This window comes from Priapulus caudatus, unplaced genomic scaffold (assembly GCF_000485595.1).
Source record: "Priapulus caudatus unplaced genomic scaffold, Priapulus_caudatus-5.0.1 Scaffold45, whole genome shotgun sequence".
Lineage (NCBI taxonomy): Eukaryota > Metazoa > Priapulida > Priapulimorpha > Priapulimorphida > Priapulidae > Priapulus > Priapulus caudatus.
In genome coordinates this window covers 617,470-642,837 of record NW_014577106.1, presented here as the reverse complement: position 1 = coordinate 642,837, position 25,368 = coordinate 617,470, and the positions used below count along the sequence as shown (strand labels likewise).

General features: G+C 40.5%; 1 protein-coding gene across 3 annotated transcripts in view; it reads right to left on the bottom strand.

Moving 5' to 3' along the window:
• LOC106820751 (PAS domain-containing serine/threonine-protein kinase-like) overlaps nt 1-25,368 on the bottom strand; it is a 68,557-nt gene that overhangs the window by 2,111 nt on the left and 41,078 nt on the right. Inside the window, exons 3-20 of one of the 3 annotated variants that reach the window (XM_014825298.1) lie at nt 21,898-22,165; nt 16,471-16,685; nt 13,491-13,655; nt 11,660-11,800; nt 11,017-11,151; nt 9,811-9,940; nt 9,078-9,137; nt 8,470-8,532; nt 7,963-8,150; nt 6,585-6,766; nt 4,952-5,505; nt 3,407-3,570; nt 3,083-3,226; nt 2,553-2,678; nt 2,124-2,258; nt 1,461-1,660; nt 1,106-1,239; nt 312-452 (exon numbers count right to left, since the gene is read on the bottom strand). In XM_014825298.1, the coding sequence (XP_014680784.1) occupies nt 312-452; nt 1,106-1,239; nt 1,461-1,660; nt 2,124-2,258; nt 2,553-2,678; nt 3,083-3,226; nt 3,407-3,570; nt 4,952-5,505; nt 6,585-6,766; nt 7,963-8,150; nt 8,470-8,532; nt 9,078-9,137; nt 9,811-9,940; nt 11,017-11,151; nt 11,660-11,800; nt 13,491-13,655; nt 16,471-16,685; nt 21,898-22,165 (3,145 nt within the window). The remainder of the gene's footprint in view (nt 1-311; nt 453-1,105; nt 1,240-1,460; nt 1,661-2,123; nt 2,259-2,552; nt 2,679-3,082; nt 3,227-3,406; nt 3,571-4,951; nt 5,506-6,584; nt 6,767-7,962; nt 8,151-8,469; nt 8,533-9,077; nt 9,138-9,810; nt 9,941-11,016; nt 11,152-11,659; nt 11,801-13,490; nt 13,656-16,470; nt 16,686-21,897; nt 22,166-25,368) is intronic. The other 2 variants (XM_014825300.1, XM_014825299.1) reach the window with 2 other exon arrangements.

Below are 25,368 nucleotides of genomic sequence, written 5' to 3'. Positions count from 1 at the left end.
TTACTAGAATCCCACCACTCCACCACAGAGTCACCGCAGTAGACGTGAGATGAGCGCTGTCGCTCCGCGGCACTTGTTTTAAAGAATATGTTTGCACTTGTGCGTGCGTGCATGCGTGAATTATTTGGTTGAGGAAAATAATGCATTGTAATTGGTACAGGGCATGACATGTGCCAAAAATTAGGGTACGTACCATGAATTAAAAACCAATGTTGCCCACCAAAAATCAACGTTGCTCGATTCATTGTTGTAGATTAGACAACATAATTTACGTGAAGAAAACTATTTAGAGAGTTAACAGCAAGTCTCACCAGCGTCGGGTACAATTTCTTCCCAGATGTAGTCAGCAATGTTAATGGGCAGACTGAGCCACTCGTGGTTCTGTAGCTCTGGCATTTTGCACCGACACGGCACTGAGGGATGCAGCAGCCACGAGATGAGCTGCATCAAACCTGTGTAGCATAGTGTACATCAAAATATCAACCATGCTCAAACTGCGCGACCACAGCATCATGCACCAAATGGACGTTTATGGGGAGGGGGTATTCAAGGGGTGGGGGTGAAGCAGTGTGGATGCAGGTCTAAATAATACATGACAAAAAACTGACATTTGGAAAAGTCTTTTAGAAAAGGTTTAGTAACGTTGATAATTTATTTCAATAATTATTTTACCTTACAACGTCTTATATTTATGAGACAATTCAAATATTGCTGAAAAAATGAATATTGTATCTTTCTTTTTGCATTCCTCTATAATTAAATTGCCTATACAATTAGAGTCAGCTCTTGTTGCCTTGGGTATTAATATACAAACAAGGCACCTAGCTAGCATGACTATCTTCACTAGATTAAGTACAGTAGTAGTAGATTCAGTAGGTTCAATCCCTTTGCAATTGCTCCATGAACACAACCACATATCTTGTACAGTTGGCCGCATTTTGGCAGGCAACACTGCTTCAGTTCCCATGGTGGGTGCTACTTCTTTTTTCTTAAAATTGTCACAATAACCATTTTAAAGTCGGTTTGATGCCAACACATGTTAACTGGACGGTACAAGGCATTCCACGTGCCAATACACTACCATTAAATGCTAATTAATTTGTACCTGTTGAAACTACAAATGGAGGTTTCAGAATTCCTTTTATCGTTTCCTCGACATCATAAAACGGATTCTCGCCAAACAGCAGCGTATAAAGTGTAATTCCCAACGACCACATCTCTAATTCAGGTCCATTGTACCTGAAAAATTTATTATCAATGACTCGCCATCGAATGTTCTATAGTGTTTAAAACATTGAGATATTGCGATGAACTTATAAGTTTGCTGGTCATGGTTGGGATTTAACAAACATATTATTCCCATTTTAAACCTAGGCATATATCTATTTTCCCACATACGTGATTATAATAACTTTATCCCTTTACAACATTTACTAGTAAATTAATATGAATGTACATACTTGTTGCCAAGAATTACTTCAGGGCTGCAGTATTCAATAGTGCCAAAGAATTTGTTAAACAGTTTCCCTGGCTTTAGGTAGGCAGCAGCTCCGAAATCAATCAACTTGCAATGGAATTCTTCATTCAGTATGATGTTTTCATCCTTGATATCACGATGTATAATTCCCAAGTTATGCAGGTATGCCACAGCAGATACAATCTGTTTAAATCAAGAAAAAATTGTTGCATATTTATGTCATCATTTTCACGAGTACTATAATGACAGTGATGCCAGCAGAACTGATTAACTAAAGCTAATAAACTTTGATAATAATTTTGTTTGATGACACGATTTAAGTGGGAAGGCACGTTTAAATGTATATACAACTTAGTGGTGTGTTAGGAGCCTTTAAAAAGAACTATAACCAGTATCAACAAGATATACTAATAACAGAAATTTTTGGTCATGATTAACGAGTTGACATGTATATGATTTTATTCAACCAATTATTCATTCATTCAGTGGAATGACGAAACTTATTGATTAACCAATATCAACAATTGAAATGAATTAAAAATAATTTCAACAAATATTTCCATGTTTAAATGCGGCGAGCAATATTTAAGATTGCACAGATCACCAAGCACTTAATGCTTTAGGTAATTTGTCTATATTAGCTGACCTGTTGGAATATGTAGCTACATATAGGTTCATCTAGTAGTGGTCGTCGGTCAATGAACTCAAACAGATCCATGCCTAAACCATGCTGCTCCATAATTACTTGATAGAAGTAATCATTCTCAAACACTTCTAACATCTGTTGTAAAAACATAAGAACCAATCATATGAAACAACAAATCAGTAAAAGAAACGTGACCTATTACAGAAATACTAGATGCAAAAGACCTTAAATAATGAGCATCAATTTCATTCGAATAAGGACTATCTCATACAGACATGACACAAGAGAACATAAATCACATACATATAGGTGTCACATTTTCATTTGAATATAATTCACTCTCATTTCTACTAATCACAAGTTGCAATTATAGGGGGAAAACATGGTTGTATTTCTCACGTTTAATACATATTACATTATACATTTTACCTGAACAATGTTTGGATGTGATAATAAATTGAGCAAACTAATCTCAATTGGTACTCTGCCAAGTTCCTCGTCATCCAGCCACGAATCACTAAGAACCTTCCTCTTGGTAATGAACTTTGTAACCACCTGTAATAGTCCAATATCATCGAAGGTGGCACCTGCCTATAGGGAGCACTGAAATAAAGGATCTCTAAACACATAAACTCAACAGATGTCAAATTATTTATTTAACTATATCAACGGCTAATAATATAAGCTAAATAAATTAAAAATAAAGCTAAGGCTAATAATAATTAGCTCTTGATTATATGGTCATCCTGTTGGTGGTTGGACCACTACAAATAATGCGTTTTATGACGTGGGAGTCAAATATTATCAGTGTACATCAATAACCTAGTCAGCAACATTAATTTGCTTGTCTTTATATTATTAGTTATTATTATCAGTAATGGTACATCACTGGCGAACAACAGTTTCTCTCTTTAGATGAGAGGAATATAGTGAGTAACTAACCGCTGTGTGTCACGCACCATTTGATTATCACTTAGTCTTCGTGCCAGCTGTACAAATCCAAAGCCGCCCTTGCCTATAGAATAAATGCTCTCATACAGCTCGCCGTAGCGGCCTGTACCAGGATTCACGGCTTCAACATCAGTGTCAACTTTCGTTGTTCCCTATTGGATAAAATTATCACTACAGCTCGCCTTGTGCGTGTAGTATAGAGAAGTAGTACATAACTGAATAGGGTTCGACATTACGCAATGCTACTACGTCAGTTTACATTAATGTACAATCCTTGTAAATTCATTTTATTTCCTGGCTTCATGTCGTTGCATTATACACCTGAGATATACCTCTTGACATCCATACAGCTTCGACCAGTCCATCGTGTTGTTATGACTGCTACAACCTGTGGTATTTGATTGAGCCAGGGTATCTGAAGGGTCACGGGTAACCCATATGCAGTAAATTGACTGCCCCTGCTCAAACTCCACCCTCTTAACCTGATAAAGTATGCCTGAAACATGAAGACACGTCAGTCTGCAATTATCGAAAATTCTCAACTATATAAAAGAAAAGACAGAGCTCAAACCACTGAAGCAATTTTCCACAATGACATTTGCACCAAAACACCTGTGTTCTGTCGATCTCTAACGATAGGCAAGGTTCCTGGAAGAATGTCACTCCAGTTAAACACTCCCATGCATACTGCTCCAAACGAAGAGTCACTTTGCACCAGTCATTGGGTGCCTGTACACAAACTAACCTTGGTGCAACCATATGACTAGGCTGTAAATGTTGCACACTGCATGGGTGTAGCAAGTTGATAAATGAAATCCACATGAAGTACTGCAAACATTTTACTTCGGGGTTCTTTTAAAATTTTACTGTGCAGCGATTGGTTACTCAGAGTGACGCACAGTCAGTTTCACCACAAAGAAATAATGTGATGACTCATCATGTTGAAATTCTTCATAAAGTACAGTGATATACTATTATATTACATCTTGGAATACATTCCTCAGATTCGATGATGATATCAAGAGTAGCTTTGTGTCATGAGAACTCCAATAATGGACAACTGTCTAAAACCAATTGGTCTACATGTATTTGTCAAGTTGAATGAACTTGATTAGACATTTTAGTACATAGAGCCAGAACTGAATTAGCCCGTGTGGGTGTGGCTTTCGGGTATTGTGGGCATGGGCGGCACTGGGCATTAGGAGATTGTCGTAGACATTGCATGATCAGCTAGTATGCCCAGTGTATTATAATTGCACGTTACCATTTGTAATGCATTGATGCCTGCGTATACCAAACTGACCTTAGAAGTGACAACAGTTTGCACTCGTGCACTCCAACACAGAAGATCTACACAAGTTAGCCATTATAGACCATATGGTCAACCATAAATCATGTTCCTGACTGGTCTGTGGGTGACTCTGAACAACTTCAAGTGAGGCTCTCTTTGGGATAGATAAACAAGAGCGTGCACCTAAATTCTTAAATGTGCACAGACAGCAAGAATAGGGATGATGTGTCACACAAACTATACCGTATCCACGACAACCTTCCCAAGCCCACGATCCGTCGACCAGACCCAAAGGCTCCCTACTGACACAAGCTGATCAGTCGTTGGCTATTTACAACTACTGTTATCTAGTGATAAGCACAGCAACTTCCATTAGTTTGACAAAGACAGCTAGCTAGACCAGTTCTCAAAACTGTTGCTATAGCTGGTTAATGAACTTGCATTTAACATAAAATAAAATTACTCATAATGTGTATGCAACGATTACGAGATTAACTGGAAATGGCATGCAAATAAATTTAATTGTACAGTCAACGTATTCATGAAAACCTCATATGTTTACGGCTCACGCAGTGTACTCACTCACCTATGTAAGAGCCATCCTTATGCCGGCCCTGTCCAGAGCAGCTCCCTTCGTATACGACATTATCAGCGCCCTCTGCTGGCTTCTCTAACGTTGATGGCGGCAATCGATCGCCGTTTGCGTCCACCTTCGATGGCGTCGACGTCGCTTGCAGCGCTGGCGCCGCTGCAGCATGCCGACAGGCCACTGCCTGACGGAGGCGGCGGCCAGAAAATGTGTGCCTGCCACACGAGGACTTTCCCACGGTCCTCGGCCACTTCATAGGAGAGGTCTGTCTACGGGGTGATGGTTGGCTTTTGGTAGGAAGCCGACTAGCTGAGCTGGGTGGCGAAGATTGGTTGCTAAAAGGGAAATGACTATGGCAGGAGGGCTGACTGTCAGGGGAGAGCCACATGGTGGCAGAGGAATGGCTGTTGGCTGAGGTACCACTGGCCGGGTCAAGCATTCCAATCTCACTCGAGCGTTGTTCACACAGTTGACAAGTTGATCCTTTAATCTGTAAATCTACTGACGCATGCTCATGTGAAGCCTCTGTATTGGTGATGGCGTCCACGGATCTGTGAATGACATTATATTATGATTACGCTTGTAGCTTCTCCTTTTAATGTTTATCAACACTTTTAATATGGGTAAAAGAGATATACATACACAAAATGAAATTTATGGGATGGGCAGCAACGGCAATTTGTTGCTGTGCATATCGTCCAATTTATCAGAAGTTTCCCATCAAGTAAGGAGAGCAGCCTCAGCATTTGCCATCAGTGCTATTGTGAAAGCCAAGTGCTGCTGGTTCATGTACAGAACATATTTACTTGTAATTAGTGTTGTCAATCGGTTGTAATTTCGTAACCGATCATCGGTTGGACCCAAGTAACCGATGATCGGTTACAATCGGTTACTCGGGGTGTTGAATGCCTGCGTGTGCGTAACGTCGTGTGCATGTACGTGTGTGCATGTATGTGCTTGTTTAGCCCTGTTTACTGTTTGTTTTGCACTGTTTACTACTGTGTGTATAGTACATGTATGTTAATAAAGGATAACTTGTATAGTAGCGATGTATAGTAGCGATTGTATAGTAGCGATCTCTGATTCTCATCACTTTCTTGTTTCTTGTTCAAGTTTTGCATTTATTTCGATATAAATTTTTTTTTCCGATGAAATCGATTATGAATTTTGATAACAAAGCGCTTGGTTCGAGCCACTGTTCAACCGATGATCGAGTATAATCGATGATCGTGACATCACTAAGCGCTTGGTTCGAGCCACTGTTCAACCGATGATCGAGTATAATCGATGATCTCACGTGACATCACTACTTATAATCAGTGCAATGTTTAAGTGTGCACAGCTCCGCATTTCACTCACTGAAATATATATGTATATATTAATAGTTACGCAGGATATGGGATTTACACAATCAGTAGTCTATATTAGACATGGCTGGAGGTTGCTGTGTAAATCGCCATAGTTTATAACTAGTGACAGAATAAATACCGAACCTGGCAGGAGATGACTCTGTACAACTATTAAAATATACACAATAAACAATCCTACAATAACCAAGAATTTGATGTATGCTAGCAATCCAATAAGTCGAGACGAATTGAACCATGAGCATGACAGAAAATGTGCCCACCTTGCACGTTCGACGTCGAGCACTTCAGGGGAAAAATCTGGCTGTGAGATGTCGTGTTGAGGACAATGGTGGCAGTCTCTTCCACACAACTCCATCTCATCGTCAACAGGTGGAAACGGTATGGAATTTACTTTTAGTGAAGCCATGTCATCATAGAAACCAGGAATGATGTACGTGATACGCTGAAGGATCAAAGAAGGTTGTACACGCACCAACCTTCATCTATATAGCCTAATACAGTACCTGATCTCATTTTTATTAGTTTTCACATATAATTTTTCTTCGAAATAAGACAAAGATAAAATGACTGAGATCGATTTATCAGCACACTTTGTACCAATTTTGAACAAGCCCCATGTAACTTACATCAAACAACATTTTGGGCACATTTCTACCTAATATCGAAAGATAAACACAGTACTAGTATGATACTATGTCAATATTCAAGCTTTGCTTGATGAGTGATGATAAAATTGCATATATCTATAGATATATCATCATTGTATTGACATATGGAGTTTGTTTTTGGATTTTTTGGTTACTATACCACAATACATCATAAATTTTTCCACCGAGCATTCCAACAGACCATGAGATTACATTTAATTTTTCACATACTAATTTTGTTTATTAGAGTTTGTAAGTACTGTGATTATTGATATCTTAAATTGATTGAATTAAATATTGTTTCATTGTGTTGATATAATTTTATGACAACAATTTAGTAGGTGGCAGTTTAGGCACTTAACTACCAGTAAATACAGGAGTAATAATATTTGTTTCTTTAAATCCAAAGAATCAATAAAGCCTGTAAGTGTTATTCCAGTTTGATATCTAAAAGCATGTGTTACAGACATATTAGCTAGCACGTCAACTAACATCAATACTGATAGATCCACTATATGACCATTGCCTCAGTAAACAGAACTAGCCAGCACACCTGTCTACAACATTGAGAAAAACAACGTCATGCTGTGCCATCAGAAGTGAAGGTAAAATTGTACGTTTTTTTGCTGAAGGTGAAAGTGGAGCACCACGTAAACATTTGCATCTGAACATCTTCGTTCAGTTTTGATGCACGAGTGGTACAGACTAAAAGAAAGACACCATCAGAGCAATTTACATTTATGTATATATATATATATATAACATATACATATGTACAGACAGATAGATAAATAGATAGATAGATCGATTGATATATTTTGTACAATAAAATATATACTTGTTACATAAAGTTGGTTAACTGGTAACTTTCGTGCAAAACGTACGAAGATACAGATATACACATTTAATAAATGGCACATCTATCCTTGGCAAAATACAGAACAATTGATTTGTGAGAAGTTGGTTGTTCAGTAATAGTACCATAACTCACCTCTCCCACAAGTTCTTGCTGTGTGTAGCCGAACAGCATCAGAGAAAAGTTGTCATTGATGCTGTGTATGGTGCCATCAGGCATGAACGTAAGCATGCCACTGATGTTGGTGAACACCCACACCGTGGCATGGTACACTTCCACTTTTCCCTCTTCCTTGTTAAATTCTTCGTTGGCTCCATCCTTTTCTTAAGCACGAATGCAAGAAGAGACATAATTGAACATCAATGACACTTCAACAGTCATATTTGGTTTCCTTAAGGCAGCAAGCATGACAACATAACATTGCTAGTTCAGAAATCAGATTGGGATTGTCTTTATAATTTAACGCTGTATGGCTATATTTAGTGTATATAAACCGTGAAAGAGGCACCCTGATAGCTGTCACACAAAATCGTTTGCTTGATCAGTTTGAATATATGTACTATTTGGTGACATATTAAATGAGAGAGCAAATGAAAAAACGTTAAATAATATGGAAATGGTGGCAAGTGCGACAGTAGATACCTCGAATAAGTTGAACTCTGTCAACACTGCCTGTGCTTGAAATTGAGCTTTGTCGCATCAACTCTACGGAATAAGTCAATGGTGAGATGGTTTTACAGCTCTCAGCACTCAGAATAGTGACGTTACACATTTACATGATGAATCCGCAACTATAATGCATAGCCAGCTGCTACTACTGCTCAACTCATAAATGAGACTGCTTACAGTGAAGCCAGATAATATGCTTTCAGCTGTGCACAATGAAGCACAGATTTCGCTACTCGCCAACATGTATCAGTGCTTATAGTCTCCCTGCTCTCATTATCGCGCATATAGTAAAGTGCACGTGTAACGAATAGATTAGGGTAGACTTGTGGGCTTGTCTGCTGAATTCTCTCAGCTTAGTGCAACCCGGAAAAATTAAATGCAAACATAAAGCCAATATATTTGAAAAAAAATGTAGAGGCAAACATATGCAGAGATGTTAGGGCGATGAGTTTAGAAATAGACAATACAGCATGTCTACACGCTATGCGCCTCAAGCACGGCTTACGGAAACACATGAATTATGAAGTAATAGACGGTGGTGTTATGTATACACTGAATACCCTGTGACAACAATGGCTTACCGCTAATGCTTGTAGTGCTTGTGGTGGAGTTTTGTCTATCGCAGCGAGAATTTGCTGAATCTGAAACAAAGAAGAATGACGCACAGCATGATGACACGCACACAATTTCTCGCCGCAGTAAGTATAGCACTGAGAACTCATACTAGCTAAGGTCAAAACAAAATATAGGTGTGGTTACGGTTTCCCGACCGACCCTATTTATTCCCAGCGACCCTAAACATTTTATTCAGTTTTAAAAATTAAAAAAAAATATTTAATTTAACATTTTTTCAGTTCCTGCTTCAAAAGGCACAACGCTCATCCTTCGGACATGGTTCGTAAATAAAATATTTCAAGAAAATAAAATGTTTTCCCTACCTACCTACCATATTTTTTTCCGGCATGTAACGGTAACCACACATATTTTGTTTTGGCCTAACGTAACCAATGTAATACAGTAATTGCTTCAGATCTATGGATACATTACACATTTAGTGAGCAGCTGCATTTTACAAAAGGCTGTACCTGACAAAGAGTTAGAGGTATACGATTACAATAGCCAAGAGAGCAGAAGTGTGAACAATGAGTTTCCTATTTCCTTGTCAATATTCCCAATACAGCTGACAAAAGAAGAAGCTGATTAACTCTACCTTTGTTCTCGTTCAGTGGCTGTATCTTATTACTACTTAGCTCATTAGAACCGTTTCATATGCATCAATTAAATATTTTGCTATGGTCAGAATAACATTCATACCAACAGATCCTTCTTTGATGTATGATGCAAACTTTGGGTTTTTTAAATCCTCATCTGTCCAAAGTGCAATCGACAATGGGAACGTGGTGCTGTGTTTAGTTCGTCCTGTAGCTCTCTGCTTTCTAATTGCCTACAATCATAATGTATCAAACTAATTTGTATGTGTGTGTCTATATAGTGATACATATTTATATAATGCGATGTATAGATTAGCGCTCACCTCTATAGAACGAACATCTGTCTGTATAGGTAATGTAATTTTAACGTTTCCCTTGGGTATCACTTATACATTGAAACTAAATCTATAAAGAGGCGACCTGTCTATAAAGGAAAACCTTTGGCATTTCCTTTGAGTAACCCCAGTTTAACTGTACCTGTGTGTGCGCGTGTGCGTGAGTGTGTGTGTATGTGTGTCTGTGTATGCGTGTGTGTGTGTGTGTGTGTGTGTGTGCGCGTGTGCGTGTGTGTGCATTTGCATGTGCGTGCGTTTGCGTGTGTGCGTGTGTACGTGCGTGTGCGTGCGTGCGTGTGTGCGTGTGTGTGCGTGCGTGTGTGTGCGTGCGTGCGTGCGTGTGTGTGTGTGTGTGTGTGCTCGTGCGTGTATGCGGTGTGCGTGTGTGTGCTCGTGCGTGTATGCGGTGCGCGTGTGTGTGTAAGCGTGCGTGTGCTCGTGCGTGTATGCGGTGCATGTGTTATGATATGGGTGCATGTTAGGGGTGAGACGATTCATCGATATATTGATGTATCGCGATGCAAACATTGACGAAACACGTTCGATACGTTTGACCATTCAAGATACACGTATCGATACCCTACTGACTAAAATCCATTAGTATTATTAGTATTTTATTAGTATTTACTGTTATTAATAGCATAGTCTCACCAAAAAACAAAAGAAACATAATACAGTTTGCAATTTTATAGCAGTTGTTCACTAAGTACATCATGATACTGATTTGTAAGAATTGACATGATTAGTATCCCGGTTGAGCGTTGTAGTGTTCGCTAGGTAGTTTCTTTTGAAAGTATCACAATACGTATCATATCGTGACAGAGGTATCGTGATACGGATTGTATTGTGAGCTACCTGTATCGTCCCACTCTTAGTGCGTGTGTCATATGGGCGCGTGCAGTGTGATATTGGCGCGTACGTGTGCATGGGTGCATGCGTGCATGCATGGGAGCAACTGAGTGTGTATTATCGACCTTTGGTATGGAGGATCCTGAACTTGGCATGGTGAGTGACGGAATTAGTTGATGGATATTTTCGCCTTCTACTTCAGAAGGTGAGGTGTAACCATGCAGACATGCCATCTTCTGGTCGGCACACAAGATTGTGCCCTGCAAAGTAAGTCATTGGAAAATGCAAGCACTTGCGCACCCCTGATAGTGACTGATATCCCTGGCAATTTATACACGTATGACGTTACTGCTGGAGCTTTGAAAGCTGGAATACTTAGAGAGTCAAATTAGAGAAAGTGTGATGAAACATAGGCAAGACGATCATGCCCACGCCAGTCCCACGTATTGCACTGTCAAATTCATTGACATTAATCAATTAATTTAAATTGAAGTTAGCATCAACAGCTGAATATTACAAAAGAATAGTTTCGTTGATTGTGTTGATTTGTCAAATCTGATTTGTGAGTCTATCAAGTTGTGTGCAGAACTCAAACTTTATAAATGTTAAACAATAAATTCACACTGATATTTCTGAGCCAAGGAATCGTCACAGCAGTTTATTGATTATCCACCAATCAACAGACTCGAACCAATCTGTACTACAATCTGTAAAAACCCTACATGAGCTTTAAGGGAGAAACAGTGCAGCAACCAGTGATGCACTCACCGTGCTGTCGAATACGATATAGGCAGTTATTCGCTCTACAGGCTCCATTATAGCAAGACAGCGTGGATCATCTCCCGTCTTAAGCATCTTCATCCACAGCGAGACGGGGATTACTTGCCCATTGCAGTCAACTGCCTCTAGCTGTAAACACGCACGCACGTGAAAACACACACATGCACGCACGCAAGCACACACACACGCACGCACGCACGCACGCACGCACGCACGCACGCACGCGCACGCACGCACGCACACAGAGAGAGAGAGACACATACACACACACACGCACACACACGCGCACAAGCACACACGCACACAGTATTCAAATAATGGAATCAAAATCTTAAAAATAGCTATCATTATGTACCGATTTCATCACCATAGTCGTTACATGGTCTTACAGCTAGTGAGAACACTGTAATTTTACTGGTAGACTAATCAGAATCAATCCAGAGAGACATGATACAAGATTGCGTGGCACAGCTTTGCTGTTGATCCTAAGCACTGCGCGCGGATGAGACGTGCAGTTCCGCGGGATATGCGCACGCGACAGCGGGGATGAGTATGAAGTATGAAGCGCTATCCGCAGTGGAGACGTGCGCCAAATTCGGGGCCCGGCGCACGTCTCCACAGCGGTCAGCGGATGGTCTGTAGTTTTAGAAGATGACAATGATTATATATGGACGATATTCTAGGAATTGGAGATTATAAAACAGTAACAAAATCGCTCAGTCATGCTCCAGATTAGCTGAATCAAAAAGATTAGAATTTAATATGAACAAAACAAATACAATGTTATAAAATTCACCAACAAAGAAAGAATAGAGAAGGAGATATTAATAGGCAACCAAGTAATCAAAAAATGCACCAAATATTCATACCTAGGGGATTTAATTAATGATATGATAAGAGTCCGAACTGAAAAATGTAGGTTCATGATGAGGGAAATATTATCATGGACAGAAGAGCAAAATTATGGAAATCATACTATAGAAGCAAGAGTGAAATTATACGAATGCACAGTTTTACCTTCCTTCCTAAATATCAGTGAAACATGGACTTAATGGAAGAAATAAAAATCTTGGAGGATTTAGAAAATGAGTGCCTGCGCAAAATAATAATCACGCAGAAAACGCAGAAAATGCATCGCATCAGCCCAAAGTTCTCCACGACAGATGGCGCTCTCGCTCATGGGCTCAATCTACGAGTATCCTGAGTGTACGAAGGTGCACTGCATGCAGTTTGGCATCGGCCTAGACTGGTACCCGGTTGATAGTTCCACATGCTACACTAACAGCGTCAGTGTAGCGAAGGATACTTGCCGGAGTGAAGGTGGCGAACGGGTACCAGTCTAGCATCGGCCGGGCATTTCATTATTTACGAAAAGTAAACACAGTCGGTATAGGAACTGGTCACGTCGGTGACGCCCCATTCATGCCCATCAACGAAGAAGGCGGGGCTTATTCTAATTACGGAGATGCGAAAATGCAACAGAAGTACGTAGCGCAGTGCGCTAAACGGCGTGTTATTTTCGTTGCTGTGCCAAACTCTATCGTAGGAAACCGTTCTAGCCTAGCAGAATGCCCTAGTTCCTGAGATCGGCGATTTGGTACTGTGATGGGTCCCCACCTATAAAAATTTCAAAGGGAGGTGCGGCGTAGGCTGTGATTGGAGGACACAAAGTGTCAATCCTCGGCTCGCCTCGGCATCATGGCCGCATCACGTCAAGACCTCATGACTGGGTATGGGTACATGTATTATATGTTGGCTTTCTGTGCAGCAGAGAAACGTTTATACCACACACCCACCAGCTCGCCCTACAAATACTTACAACTTTGCCAGAGACCATGACGACTTCACCCGTCGACTCGAGGTGGTTCTCCATAAGAGCCTCATGCTTCTGCTTGCATTTGAAGTGATCCGACAGTGGCATTCCAATGAGCTCGTCCTTGTAGTAGCCAAACAGCTCACATGCCATCTCGTTGGCTATGAGGATCTGTAGCGCAAGAGCATGCATGTGTGCATACGACGTACTACACACAAATATATTACATACTGGGTAGATACCTACGCGCGCGCACGCATGCACGCACGCACGCACGCCACGCACGCACGCACGCACGCACGCACGCACGCACACACACACACATATATATATATATAGAGAGAGAGATTGACTTCCAATATATAACTGGAGATGCATTCTTACAGAACATTATTCAGGTAAAAGCACTACTAGGAAAAGTATGAATATTACAAGTAAACATTTCTAACGCTCATATTAATTACAAGTTTAATGACGTAACACAGTATCAAGATAATACTGGGAGGGAAAGGGAATTGAGAATTAGATTCGCTGGGAGGAAGAGGGACCGGCACTCTTACTAGCTATGTCTCCTTTGTTATCACTTAGATTGTCGAATCTGGCTGTGGCCAGCTCTAAAGCAAATACTCTTGGCTTTGTACGACGAAATCTATCTAAAGCTTCCCCTACAGTTAAGGAATTGGCATACACATCACTAGTAAGGCCACACCTTGAGTATGCTAGCTCAGTGTGGGACCCCTACAGAGCCAACCTTATCAATCAAATTGAGAAAGTACAGCGAAGAGCAGCACGTTTTGTAAAGAAGGACTATAGTACTTATAGCAGAGTAACTAAGATGCTGCAGGAACAACTAAACAACTAAAAGGCTAACAATATTTTTCAATGCTATAAGAGTAGAGAAATAGCACTACCCCTTCCTAATTATCTGTAGCCTGTAACACGCAATAGTAGAGGGCATGATCAAAAGTACATGTAAATATACACCCGGGTAGACACCTACAAATATAGCTACTTCCCCAGAACTGTTCAAGAATGGAACTCCTTAATTAACTCAATCTATAGTCTCTTCACCATCATCAACATATTTCACAGAAACGGTAAACAATTTGATAACTGCTTCCACCATTGGAAGCATAAATTAACCTTAATTTAAAACTAACAATTTGTTTTCTGTTAAACTCGTTTATGAATATTGTGCTGGTCAGACGACCCCTGCGTGTCATGCACTAACAGACCTTGCGCAGTATTCTTATAGATAGATAGATAGCTCTGACCTTTCCTATGTCCTTTGCCCCACTGCCATTTGACATGTGCCCTCAAATTTTGCGAAGGGGATAGCTCCTTTCACCATGATTACGTCTGCCAAATATCCAGAGCATAGGTCAAGCCGTTGACACTTGTGCGGCAATCTGCGTTTTCTCAATGCTGGTCCTATATACCTTAAGTTATAGGGGGAAATATTCCCATTTCTTTTACATCTCTTGATCACCATTGACCCTTGCTCCCCAGATTCGACTGCCCCGTCTCGATTCGAATTACCCCTAAAGTCCTGAATGTCGACACCGTACATCAAGCTGCTTGGTGCATATTATAAAGTTTTTCCATCGTAGGTCCTGCCATTCAATTGCACCTTATAGTATTTCCCATCCTATGTCAAGCCGTTCATATATGCATATATTACAAAGTTTATCATGTTAAGCCGTTCAGTTACATATTATAAAGCTTTTTCCATCCTAGGTCAAGACGTTTAGATTCATATTATATACAGTTTTTCCATCCTTGGTCAAGCCGTTTAGATTCATATTATATACAGTTTTTCCATCCTTGGTCAAGCTGTTAAGATGCATATTATAAAGTTTTCTAATCATCGTTTAGATACGTATTATAAAGTTTTCCCATCCCAAGTCAAGCCGTTTAGATTTACTTTTAGAGCTAATCAGATGCAGCTATTGTTGACGCCTCATGGATGAAAAGATGGATGGACAGACACATGCACGCACGCCAGCAGCACTGCGCAAACTCATTCTGAGCGATAGTTGGAATGAGTTAAAAATTGACCGTCTGTAAATCGGTACACACACACACACACACACACACACACACACACGCACTCACCCATGCACGCACGCACAAGCGCGCGCGCACGCACGCACGCACGTACGCACACATGCACCCAAAAACCCACCCATGCACGCACGCACGCACACACGATCATGGCATACAGACATGACATCACACACACGCACGCACGCACGCACGCACGCACGCACGCACGCACGCACGCACGCACGCACACACACACAGAGACATGACGTGACACACACAGACACACCGTGACACACACCAGCATGCCGTGACACACACAGACATGCCGTGACACACACCAACATGCCGTGACACGCACCAACATGCCGTGACACACACAGACATGCCGTGACACACACAGACACACCGTGATACACACAGACATGCTGTGACACACACAGACACCCCGTGACACACACCAACATGCCGTGACACACACCAACATGCCGTGACACACACCAACATGCCGTGACACACACAGACATGCCGTGACACACACAGACACACCGTGACACACACAGACATGCCGTGACACACACAGACACACCGTGACACACACAGACACACCGTGACACACACACACATGGCATGACACACACAGACACACTGTGACACACACAGACATGGCATGACACACACAGACATGGCATGACACACACAGACACACCGTGACACACATAGACACACCGTGACACACACAGACACACCGTGACACACACAGACATGGCATGACACACACAGACATGCCGTGACACACACAGATACACCGTGACACACATAGACACACCGTGACACACACAGACATGACTTGACACACATAGACACGCCATGACACACACCAACATGCCGTGACACACACTCACACACGCCGTGACACGCACGCACACAGACAGAACATCACCTCCGACGTCCGCCCGTTCAGCGTCACGACGGCCTTGTTAGGATTGCGGATGTGGCTGGGAACGGAGCCGGTTGCCTTTGTTCCACCAACAAACTCAAAGAAGTCCCAGCTATGGCCGAATGAGCGAATGCAGGTGCTCCTCTGTCTCTCCAGAGATGCATGCAGTGATGTCTTGCAAGGTGGAGGTGAGAAACAGAAGCTGTTGAGAGCATCGCCTGTGTGTGGAAGCAGAAGCGACAGTGAGAGCGCCCGTGGTACGCGATGCATGAGATACCTTAACAATACAGGGTTAGCAACATACTGGTATACTACTAAATACTTGTATACTACTAAATACTTGTATACTACTACTACATACTAACAGTAATACCATGAATATATCTACACTACTGCACATGCCTATATATTATATAGATGTGTGTGGCAGTAAGGAGCCACTTTTTTTATTAAATTCCGGATCAGTACCAGCTAGATCATCTATATCTACGAGGAACAGCTAATGCGAATAGGAATTACTACACATTTTGCGTTGTTTACAACCGCTAACAGAGCACGCATACCGGACGCTCACTTCTGCACTTGCACACACTATCACGTGTTTACCTTCACGGAGAAATATTTAAGCACACGTAAACTACATTCACAGAAAATGGTTATTACATGGTTGATACAATTTTGCAGTGCACTGTAAACAATTATAAGCATTGCAGTTTTAGTTTTGACTGGCTATGAGAATCATTTTAATAGAGTCTGACAGTAGTGAATGTAGAGTTTCTAGGCAGCTCTTTGATGTTCACATGCCCGGTCCATATATTACTATTAGAGAACAAGATCAATGTTATCAAATAACATTTTTAACTAAACTGACATATTAGAATTTCGTTATAAAGCTATAACTGTTATTTGCAGGAAATGGTCAGGTGATGGATGTTCAAGTCCATGTGATGCTTTATCAGTCAAGCTTGACCAAAGCAGTACATGACATCGGTTGTGAGATAAGCGATGGTGAGATGTGAAAGAGGATGATAATAAGAAATACGCGTTAGAAGACGGGAGAAAGTCTTAGCTATGTAATTAAGTATATATTGAAGCTAATATACGTATATTATACGATACATAAGTCTATGTATATCTATCATCCACATGGCATAGCACACGACGCTAAGTTTCGAGGAGTGCAAGCAATAGACCTAAATAGCATAGTAGGCGACAGAGGGGGAGTTGATAGATGGAGCGTTACGAGAAGAAAAAGCGGGGCAACAGCTAGTAGCTAAGGGAGCGGGAGAGTGCGTGTGCATCGCGGGTGAGTGTAGTGAGGCGTATCTTGAAGCGAGAGTAGTTTGCGCCAAGGAGCATTTACGGAGAGAGAGACGAACAGTGCCTAAAGACAGGGAAAGTATGCGAAATGAGAGACATAGGCGGCGCGTGTAGGTTGAGATCGATAGCGAGAGAGTTGTGTGTGCGCGCGTGCGTGCGTACTTGGCGTGCGATGTGCGTGTGCGTTCGTGTGCGATCGGATGTGCGACATATTCTAACGGAGTGACAGAACAGTGTGGAAGTTGCGAGTAGCGGGCTGCCATATAGGCTAACTACGGCAAACTTGGCTCGCATTGCCGTTGCGGGAGTTGCTGAGTCATTGCTATCACTATCAGGATGCGGGCATCAGCAGGACGTTTATAGATTACGTGTCGGTCAATAGTAGTCGCACGTTGTAAATAATCGCTAAGCTTGTCTGTACAATACTTGTTTGCGCACTGAAGCCGCCCTGTACGTAAGCCATTAATCTGCACTACATCCCATAGTGTGCTTTATGGTTCCGGCGATGAAATTTACTCTTGGCCAGTACGTAAGCGAGTCATTCACGTTTCTCTTCCCTATTAGTGAATGAGTTATGAATTAGTAGGATTTCTGATCACATGCGTTACTCTAAAATTCGCTCTTGGTGAATGAGTTAGTAGAGATGTTAGTCAATCGTGTTTCTCTTATCTGTTGGCAAGTGAGTTTTATGAAGATATAGTCCCCTTTTTCCTTGTCCCTGTTGGTGAATGGATTAGTAGGAAGGAATTCTGCACACAAGTCTCACCCCACGGTTTAGTGGGCCACCACCAAACACCTTTCAGTAGATACAAATTAATATAAATAGAATAATACAACTTGCAATATACAATAATAGGATAGTAAATAGAGTATGAGGAACATGCTGTCCTACCCTGTCTCTACCCTCTACTCTGTGCGGTAACGTACATTAGTGTGTACTGGTATATCTAATCTTTCAGGAAGGGACGGGGTAATATTTATTGGGGAAGACCCCAAGGGGGAACATCGGCATCAAGAGAACGTAATGCGAGGTCACCCGACAGTTCACCACTGTGCCAGTTACATCCAGTGTAGCAGAGTATGCATGCCCAGGGTCTTCCCGCAGGAACTTCATAAACTATAATTAGTATTCATTCATAAGTAATGAAAGAACTCAGACAAACTCTTGCGTTGAGGGTCAGCCGCCGCAATCGCCCTGTTTCCGCAGCCAGGTATTATACACGTTATTACACGTCATGAAGCATTCAGAGTAGGGTTCTCCCTATAGGTATTTCAGATGGCATGTTGGCCAATCGGGCAAATAATCTCCGATTGCTAATTGGATTCAATTATATGTCATTGTGTTGCGAGTGGCCACAATACGCAGGTTAACTCGATCAGCTTACGTATAAACCAAGCTGTTCAAAAACAGCTTTTAAAAACGTTATTAACTGTGTTGGGATAGTCAAAAGTAAACGCAGCTGAAAATTAGAGTATGTCGATTAAGCAATTAAGGCATGTCGGCCATAGTGGAGATGTATGCCACCAATAGATTATAATACATTATTAATATATATTAAAAAAATATAATAAAATGTGAATTATTAGCTCTTGATGTCATGCGTCACCGGGCAGAAGTCAAAAACGCTACAAATTGTGTGATTACAATCCTGCTTAAAAAACAAAGCGAGGCCGGGCTTGTCGATGGGCAGCACGAGTCACCATGCATCATGGCAGTGTCCAATATATCAGTTTATCTTCGATGTCTACTAATAAAAGTTAATGTTTTACGAGCTTTTAGGTTATCTTTTATGCAGTGCGTATTTGACTAATCACAACTTCAGGACTAATGCTTTTCTTAAATAAACCTTACAACGTCATTTCATATTCATAACATACTCATAATTAACCCCAGGAGATGCACCAACCATCCAGTAAACATCAATAATACCACATGTTATACCAACAGTAGTTGGCCATCGGCCAGTTAGCGTAAGTGTGCACACCTGCTGTCAACTGCCTGGAGAAATCAATTGATGTACCAAACAGTAATCATGTCAGAAGCAAGAGCAGAATATGTTGAGTAAGAGATCCAAATCTTTTACAGAGCGATCTGTATTACTTTATGTAATTACCTTTGATTTGTGCAACTTGTGGTGAACCATCAAAGTTTAAGACCCACTTTTTACAGTTGTTACGCTTTTTACACACCTGTACAGTTTTAATTGCAAGTTAATACTGCGACTCCTAGAATTGATGCTTCCCTGCTCCATTAATATTACTTGTATCAGACCATTTTACGTGTTAATTACGTACTTCTACATGGAGACGAGCAAATAGGAGCGATTATGTGAAAGGAGAAGTAGAAAATGGTATGGAATGAGAAAAGGAACGAGTTAACTAGGAGTTGAAAACAACGAATTTTTTGCCAGACTTCCTGATTTCGTACCAATCATTTCGGAGTCAATAATATATTACATATCTGATCATTTCAGCTATACATTCTACATCCATACTACTACAAGAACCAACTCTGTTTGTCTGTCTGTTTGTCTGTCTGTCTGAGTGTCTGTGTCTGCTATGTATTAATTCCGCCGTTTATTGGTTTAGGATGACCGAAATTGCCACACTGTAGTGTTAGTTGATCAGCATACAGTAGGAGCGCCTAAGCATTTTTTTCACACTCAGTAGTATTTAGTAGCCCATGCATGTGTATCAAAATAATCTGTGACAGTGTGCTATCAAAACAAGAACATACCATGGAATGGACATTGTACTATTTTGAAGTTGACATTATATAACATGGTAAAAAATACACGGGAGCGATGAGCGATTCGCTCTTCAAACCTCTGAAATCGCTCCCGTGAGGCTCAAAATAGCTCCCGTAAAATTTTCGACGAGAGCCATTTTTCCCACAGACTTGAAAAAAAAGCTCCCGTGAAAAACAAGTAATTTTTCCCCTGTTATATAATTACAGTTTTTATAACAATAGTCTTTTACAATATTGCACTACTATACTATACATTATTCAAGTAGCACTTCTTATTCTCTACCTTCTTCTGAAACATTTCAAAATCGAATTCTGGTCGCAGCTAGAAGCAACCCACGCATGCAGCGCCGGATCCCTCACTAGTAACTGAACCCAGATACATATTGAGCGCCCCTTAATTGAAACACCGAAAGTGTCTCAGATTGTGTAATTTTCCAGAATTTGTAATATCCATATAGCAGAAACCTATGTAATGTTGCAGCTTAGAGATATGACCCAGTAGATATGATACAGGTCTTAGGCAGGAAAATCATTTATATTTTTAGATACACTCATGATGAACCGATATATTATTATGCCTGCTGGGAGTTATATATAACAAATATTTTTTTTAATTTCGTGCATGAAATAATATGCATAATGCATATAACTAAGCGCACAGCATCCAAAAAATTGCGGATTTCGAAGCTTTTTGTATTTTGAAATATCGAATAAGGATTTCCCAACCTGTAGTTAACAAATTTTCCATCCCACGTAATTAAACAGTAGCAAACTAATGCGTACACCTCAGATTAATAATAAATGTGATTACGATTAGTGGCACACTGATATTGAAATGTCATGGTTTTACGTGGGAACTTACCAAAAATACTGAAAAACTGATACACATGAACACATGAGTACTGTTTTGAGGGGACTCAAGTCACACTCTGCAGTAATGTACAGTATTAAACATCATTCTGGCTGTTACTTTGGCTTGTGTCATCTTTTACTGTTCATCATTTAGTATTGGACCTCACACTATATGAATTCCCTCATCCGGCTGCAATCTCCCTGATTTTGAGGAGAAATAGTTCCAGGACTCCTGCTATCAGTGATTAATATGCACCATTATACATGTCTGTGGCTTCCTAAAGACCAATTAATGCCCGTTATAAAACATATAGTTTTAACATCTACTTTTTCTCATAGACCATTGACAGAAACTTGTTAGTTTTTCAGATGCAGTGTATAATGTATATAGAGGTCCGGTCTACAATAAAAAGCTAACGTTAAGACTGATGTTAAACGAGTTTGCTTCTGACAATCAGCCCCTGGGATGAAGAAGATTAACGTGCTCAGCATTCCTTTCAGTAACCTACCTTTGAACCTCCTGAGTGCGAGTTTGGTATCACCAGCCCCAGGATCAAATTCCACGCAAGGACTACTGCCCAGTTTTCTCATCGCAGGTAGTGACTGGTTGGCTTCGTATGGCTCTTCGATGGAGAGGCTTAAACCCAGCTGGGCGGCCCGCTCCCGCTTGCCTGACCGTATCCGGTCCAGCGGCGATGGGTAGGAGGGCGAGCCAATACTATCTGACATCATGAGCCAGTGTGGGTTTGTACGCTTGCGCCTGTCGCTAGGAGTCAGCTGCAAAAATAAATTACACGTTTCACAAGGGACCCGTTGTCAGCAACAGAATTAGCCTTAAAATAATTAAAATCTTTTTAAACGTTAGCATTAAAATTATTTCTCGTAGGTATACGAGCTCTATACGCTGCGTATGAGAATCTCCTAGCCATCATAAGCATGAATATATGAATATATATTATATATATATATATATATATGTGAATATATGAATATATATAGCAGAATCATGTTTCTGCCAACGGCCTATTAGAAAAAGTTAATGTTGAGACTATGTTAAGACTAATTTTGTTTCTGACTACCCCCCCCCCCGGTGTTTAAAGTCTAAACAATTCAAGTTTTATAGCTTCTAGGTTTCTCTTTATATAGTGCAATTTCTCGGCCATAACGTCGACTGAAAGACATTGCATATGAATATTAGTAACGACAGGAGTCTATCGATATTGATAGACTCCTGGTAACGATGCAATCGCACATCCAAGTGTGAATAGCATGGCAATGCCACTGTCCCAGTAGGTATGCATCAATGATCAATCAATGTTACGCTCAAACACTAACTACTATTTACGAACTGTACATGCTGAAATATTTACTACCAGAGCCTAAAACATATACTAGTTCACGGCAGTAGTATGCTTTAGTATTGATAACTACTGTGGCTAACATAGACTAGCAGTAGCAGTAGCTTTTTATTGTCAGTGGAAAAGAGGAAGGTTATCGCATTGCTGCTGTGACAGTAAGCCTATCGTTTGATTACTCCTTAGGCCTAAAAAAAAAGTTTGTTTCCGCTAACGAGCTGAAAAAAATTGGACACGGTAGGCAGGCAAAACTTTTTTTTATCAAATATTTTTCTTTTTTGTATTCTAACAATACTTGTTTTATACTTATAACAGCCCATATATAATGACTTCAAAGTCAAATCAATGCATTCACCGATCGATATAACGTTGGGATTTTTTTATTTTTTTAAATTATTTTTTAAATGTTTATTTTTATTTTTTTCTAATCACAATAAAAAGTTTTAACACGGCGGTTTAAAATGGACTCGGTCGGGTTAACGGAAACAAACGTCTTTTTTAGGCCTCATTCGAAATGGTCTGGGTCGAAAGTGTCTGAGAATTCAGAATTCCAAAAGTTTGGTATATCTGTATACTTAAGACCTATGTGCCTATGTGTTACCTGTCTAAGCAGAAATTACATTTATACTTCACTTCAGCTTATAAATATAGCTGGCTTGCAGTCAGATTAAATATTTGTGCGTGATGTAATAATAATAATAACCATCACAAGGGTAATATTATCTCATAAGTCTCCCAACACAATATACTGTTGTCATCGTCATTCCAATTTTTTTATGGGAATAGTCAATACACGCACGGTCAAGCAGCATGATATGGAACTGCCATATCTTTAGGTAAAATCCCGAATTCATGATGAGTATGAAATATAATAGCCAGTTTGACACGTGCGCACACATGCATTCGTGATGAATACTCTTATGGCAGCGAAGAATGTATAATCATGCCGCTATTTTGCTATTTCACTAACAAGTGTTACACGAATTAACACTTCCATTTTATGACTATATTTAAATTATGAATTATGAACGCGACGCGATGAACAAGAAATAGTGTCACACAAATCCCATGTGGCTGTTACATTAGACCCTTATTTTCCCGACTGTGCGTTTTTCCTGATTTCCTTTCATTCTACTAAACAATTACGTAATTTGAAGCTAACCTAACGCTCGCCCCATCTTACTGAAAATTTACCTGAACAAAAACACAACTCGGTTTTATCCAGATATCGTAGCTAGCAATTACATACATTCCAATACATGAACCTTGCGCGCGGTAGATTTTACGGTTAGCGTCTGTACACACGCTACGGTCGCTTATATCCTCACTGGGAAGGCCGAATTAAGAAACATTGATTACATGTACGCGGCAACTGCATTACACGGTAACTCTACTGTAGCCCTTTGCGTGCACACTGTACGACCTATAGGGCCACATGCGCTTATACATATGTAAATTTACACACACTACACACATACAAAACTCTCTTTATACAATACACAGTGCTATACAATAGTGTGTGCAATGCACACACGCATATGCGTAAAGCGGCCCATACACGTTCAATATCATTGACAATGACATTGGTACAGTATTATTGAAAAGAAATTCTGTTGGCCATGCACCAACGGCACAATAATATTGTAAAATATTATCGTCATTTGTGTTCTGATGCTGAAGGTGAACAGACATGGATTCTAGCGTTGCCCTTCCGCTGGCTTTTGCACTTGATAGGCCCAAGAGACAGCGCAGAAAAAGGAAATGGACCAAGAGATGGTTCATAGAACGAAGGATATTTGGCCACGATCAGCTGCTCGAGGAACTTCGTACACGAGCCAGATGATTATAGAAGATTGATCAGATTGATCCGATTCATCAGATTGATCAGATGGCCCTCAATTTAACCGAAATACATGCACCAAGATAACAGCAGTGGCTAAACGGTGAAATGTACACTTACTATTTGTCAACATTTACAAATTGTGTGTGAATATAGACAGATAACTCTTTGTTGTCTGACTCTAGAATGAATCTATTGCACAATATTCTGATTATGTCCCACCAACGTCACTTTCACCTTCAATAAATATCTACTGGGCTTTGATTCCGTCAAAATATTGCGCAAGTCAAAATTTCCCTTCAGTATTACCCACTAACGATTAATAATATTGTCAATTTTTATTACTGACAATATTATTGTCAATTATATTGATCGTGTATGGACCGCTTAACTAAACGTACCACGGTCCGTCTCCACACGCGCACGCAGGCACGCACGCACACACGCACGCACGCTCACGTATATGGTGTACGAACGAGGTCATACTACAAATATGCTTAAATGGACATAATTTGAGCTTAAAGGGACGTAAAAATTGCTTTAAATGGACCTAAATATGCTGATTTGGCTAAATAGGCGCAATTTCAAGCAGAATAAGTGCTGATTGATGCAAAACAACTGCTGATTGATACAAACAACATGTTCAAATAGCCTATATCAGCAGAATAAACGGCCATTCACGCTAAACAAATGTCCATTTCAGCAAATATGTCTCCCTCTTGCTGATATCAGCACCAACAAAGGTCCATTTCAGCATAAATGTCTCCCTTTTGCTGATATCAGCA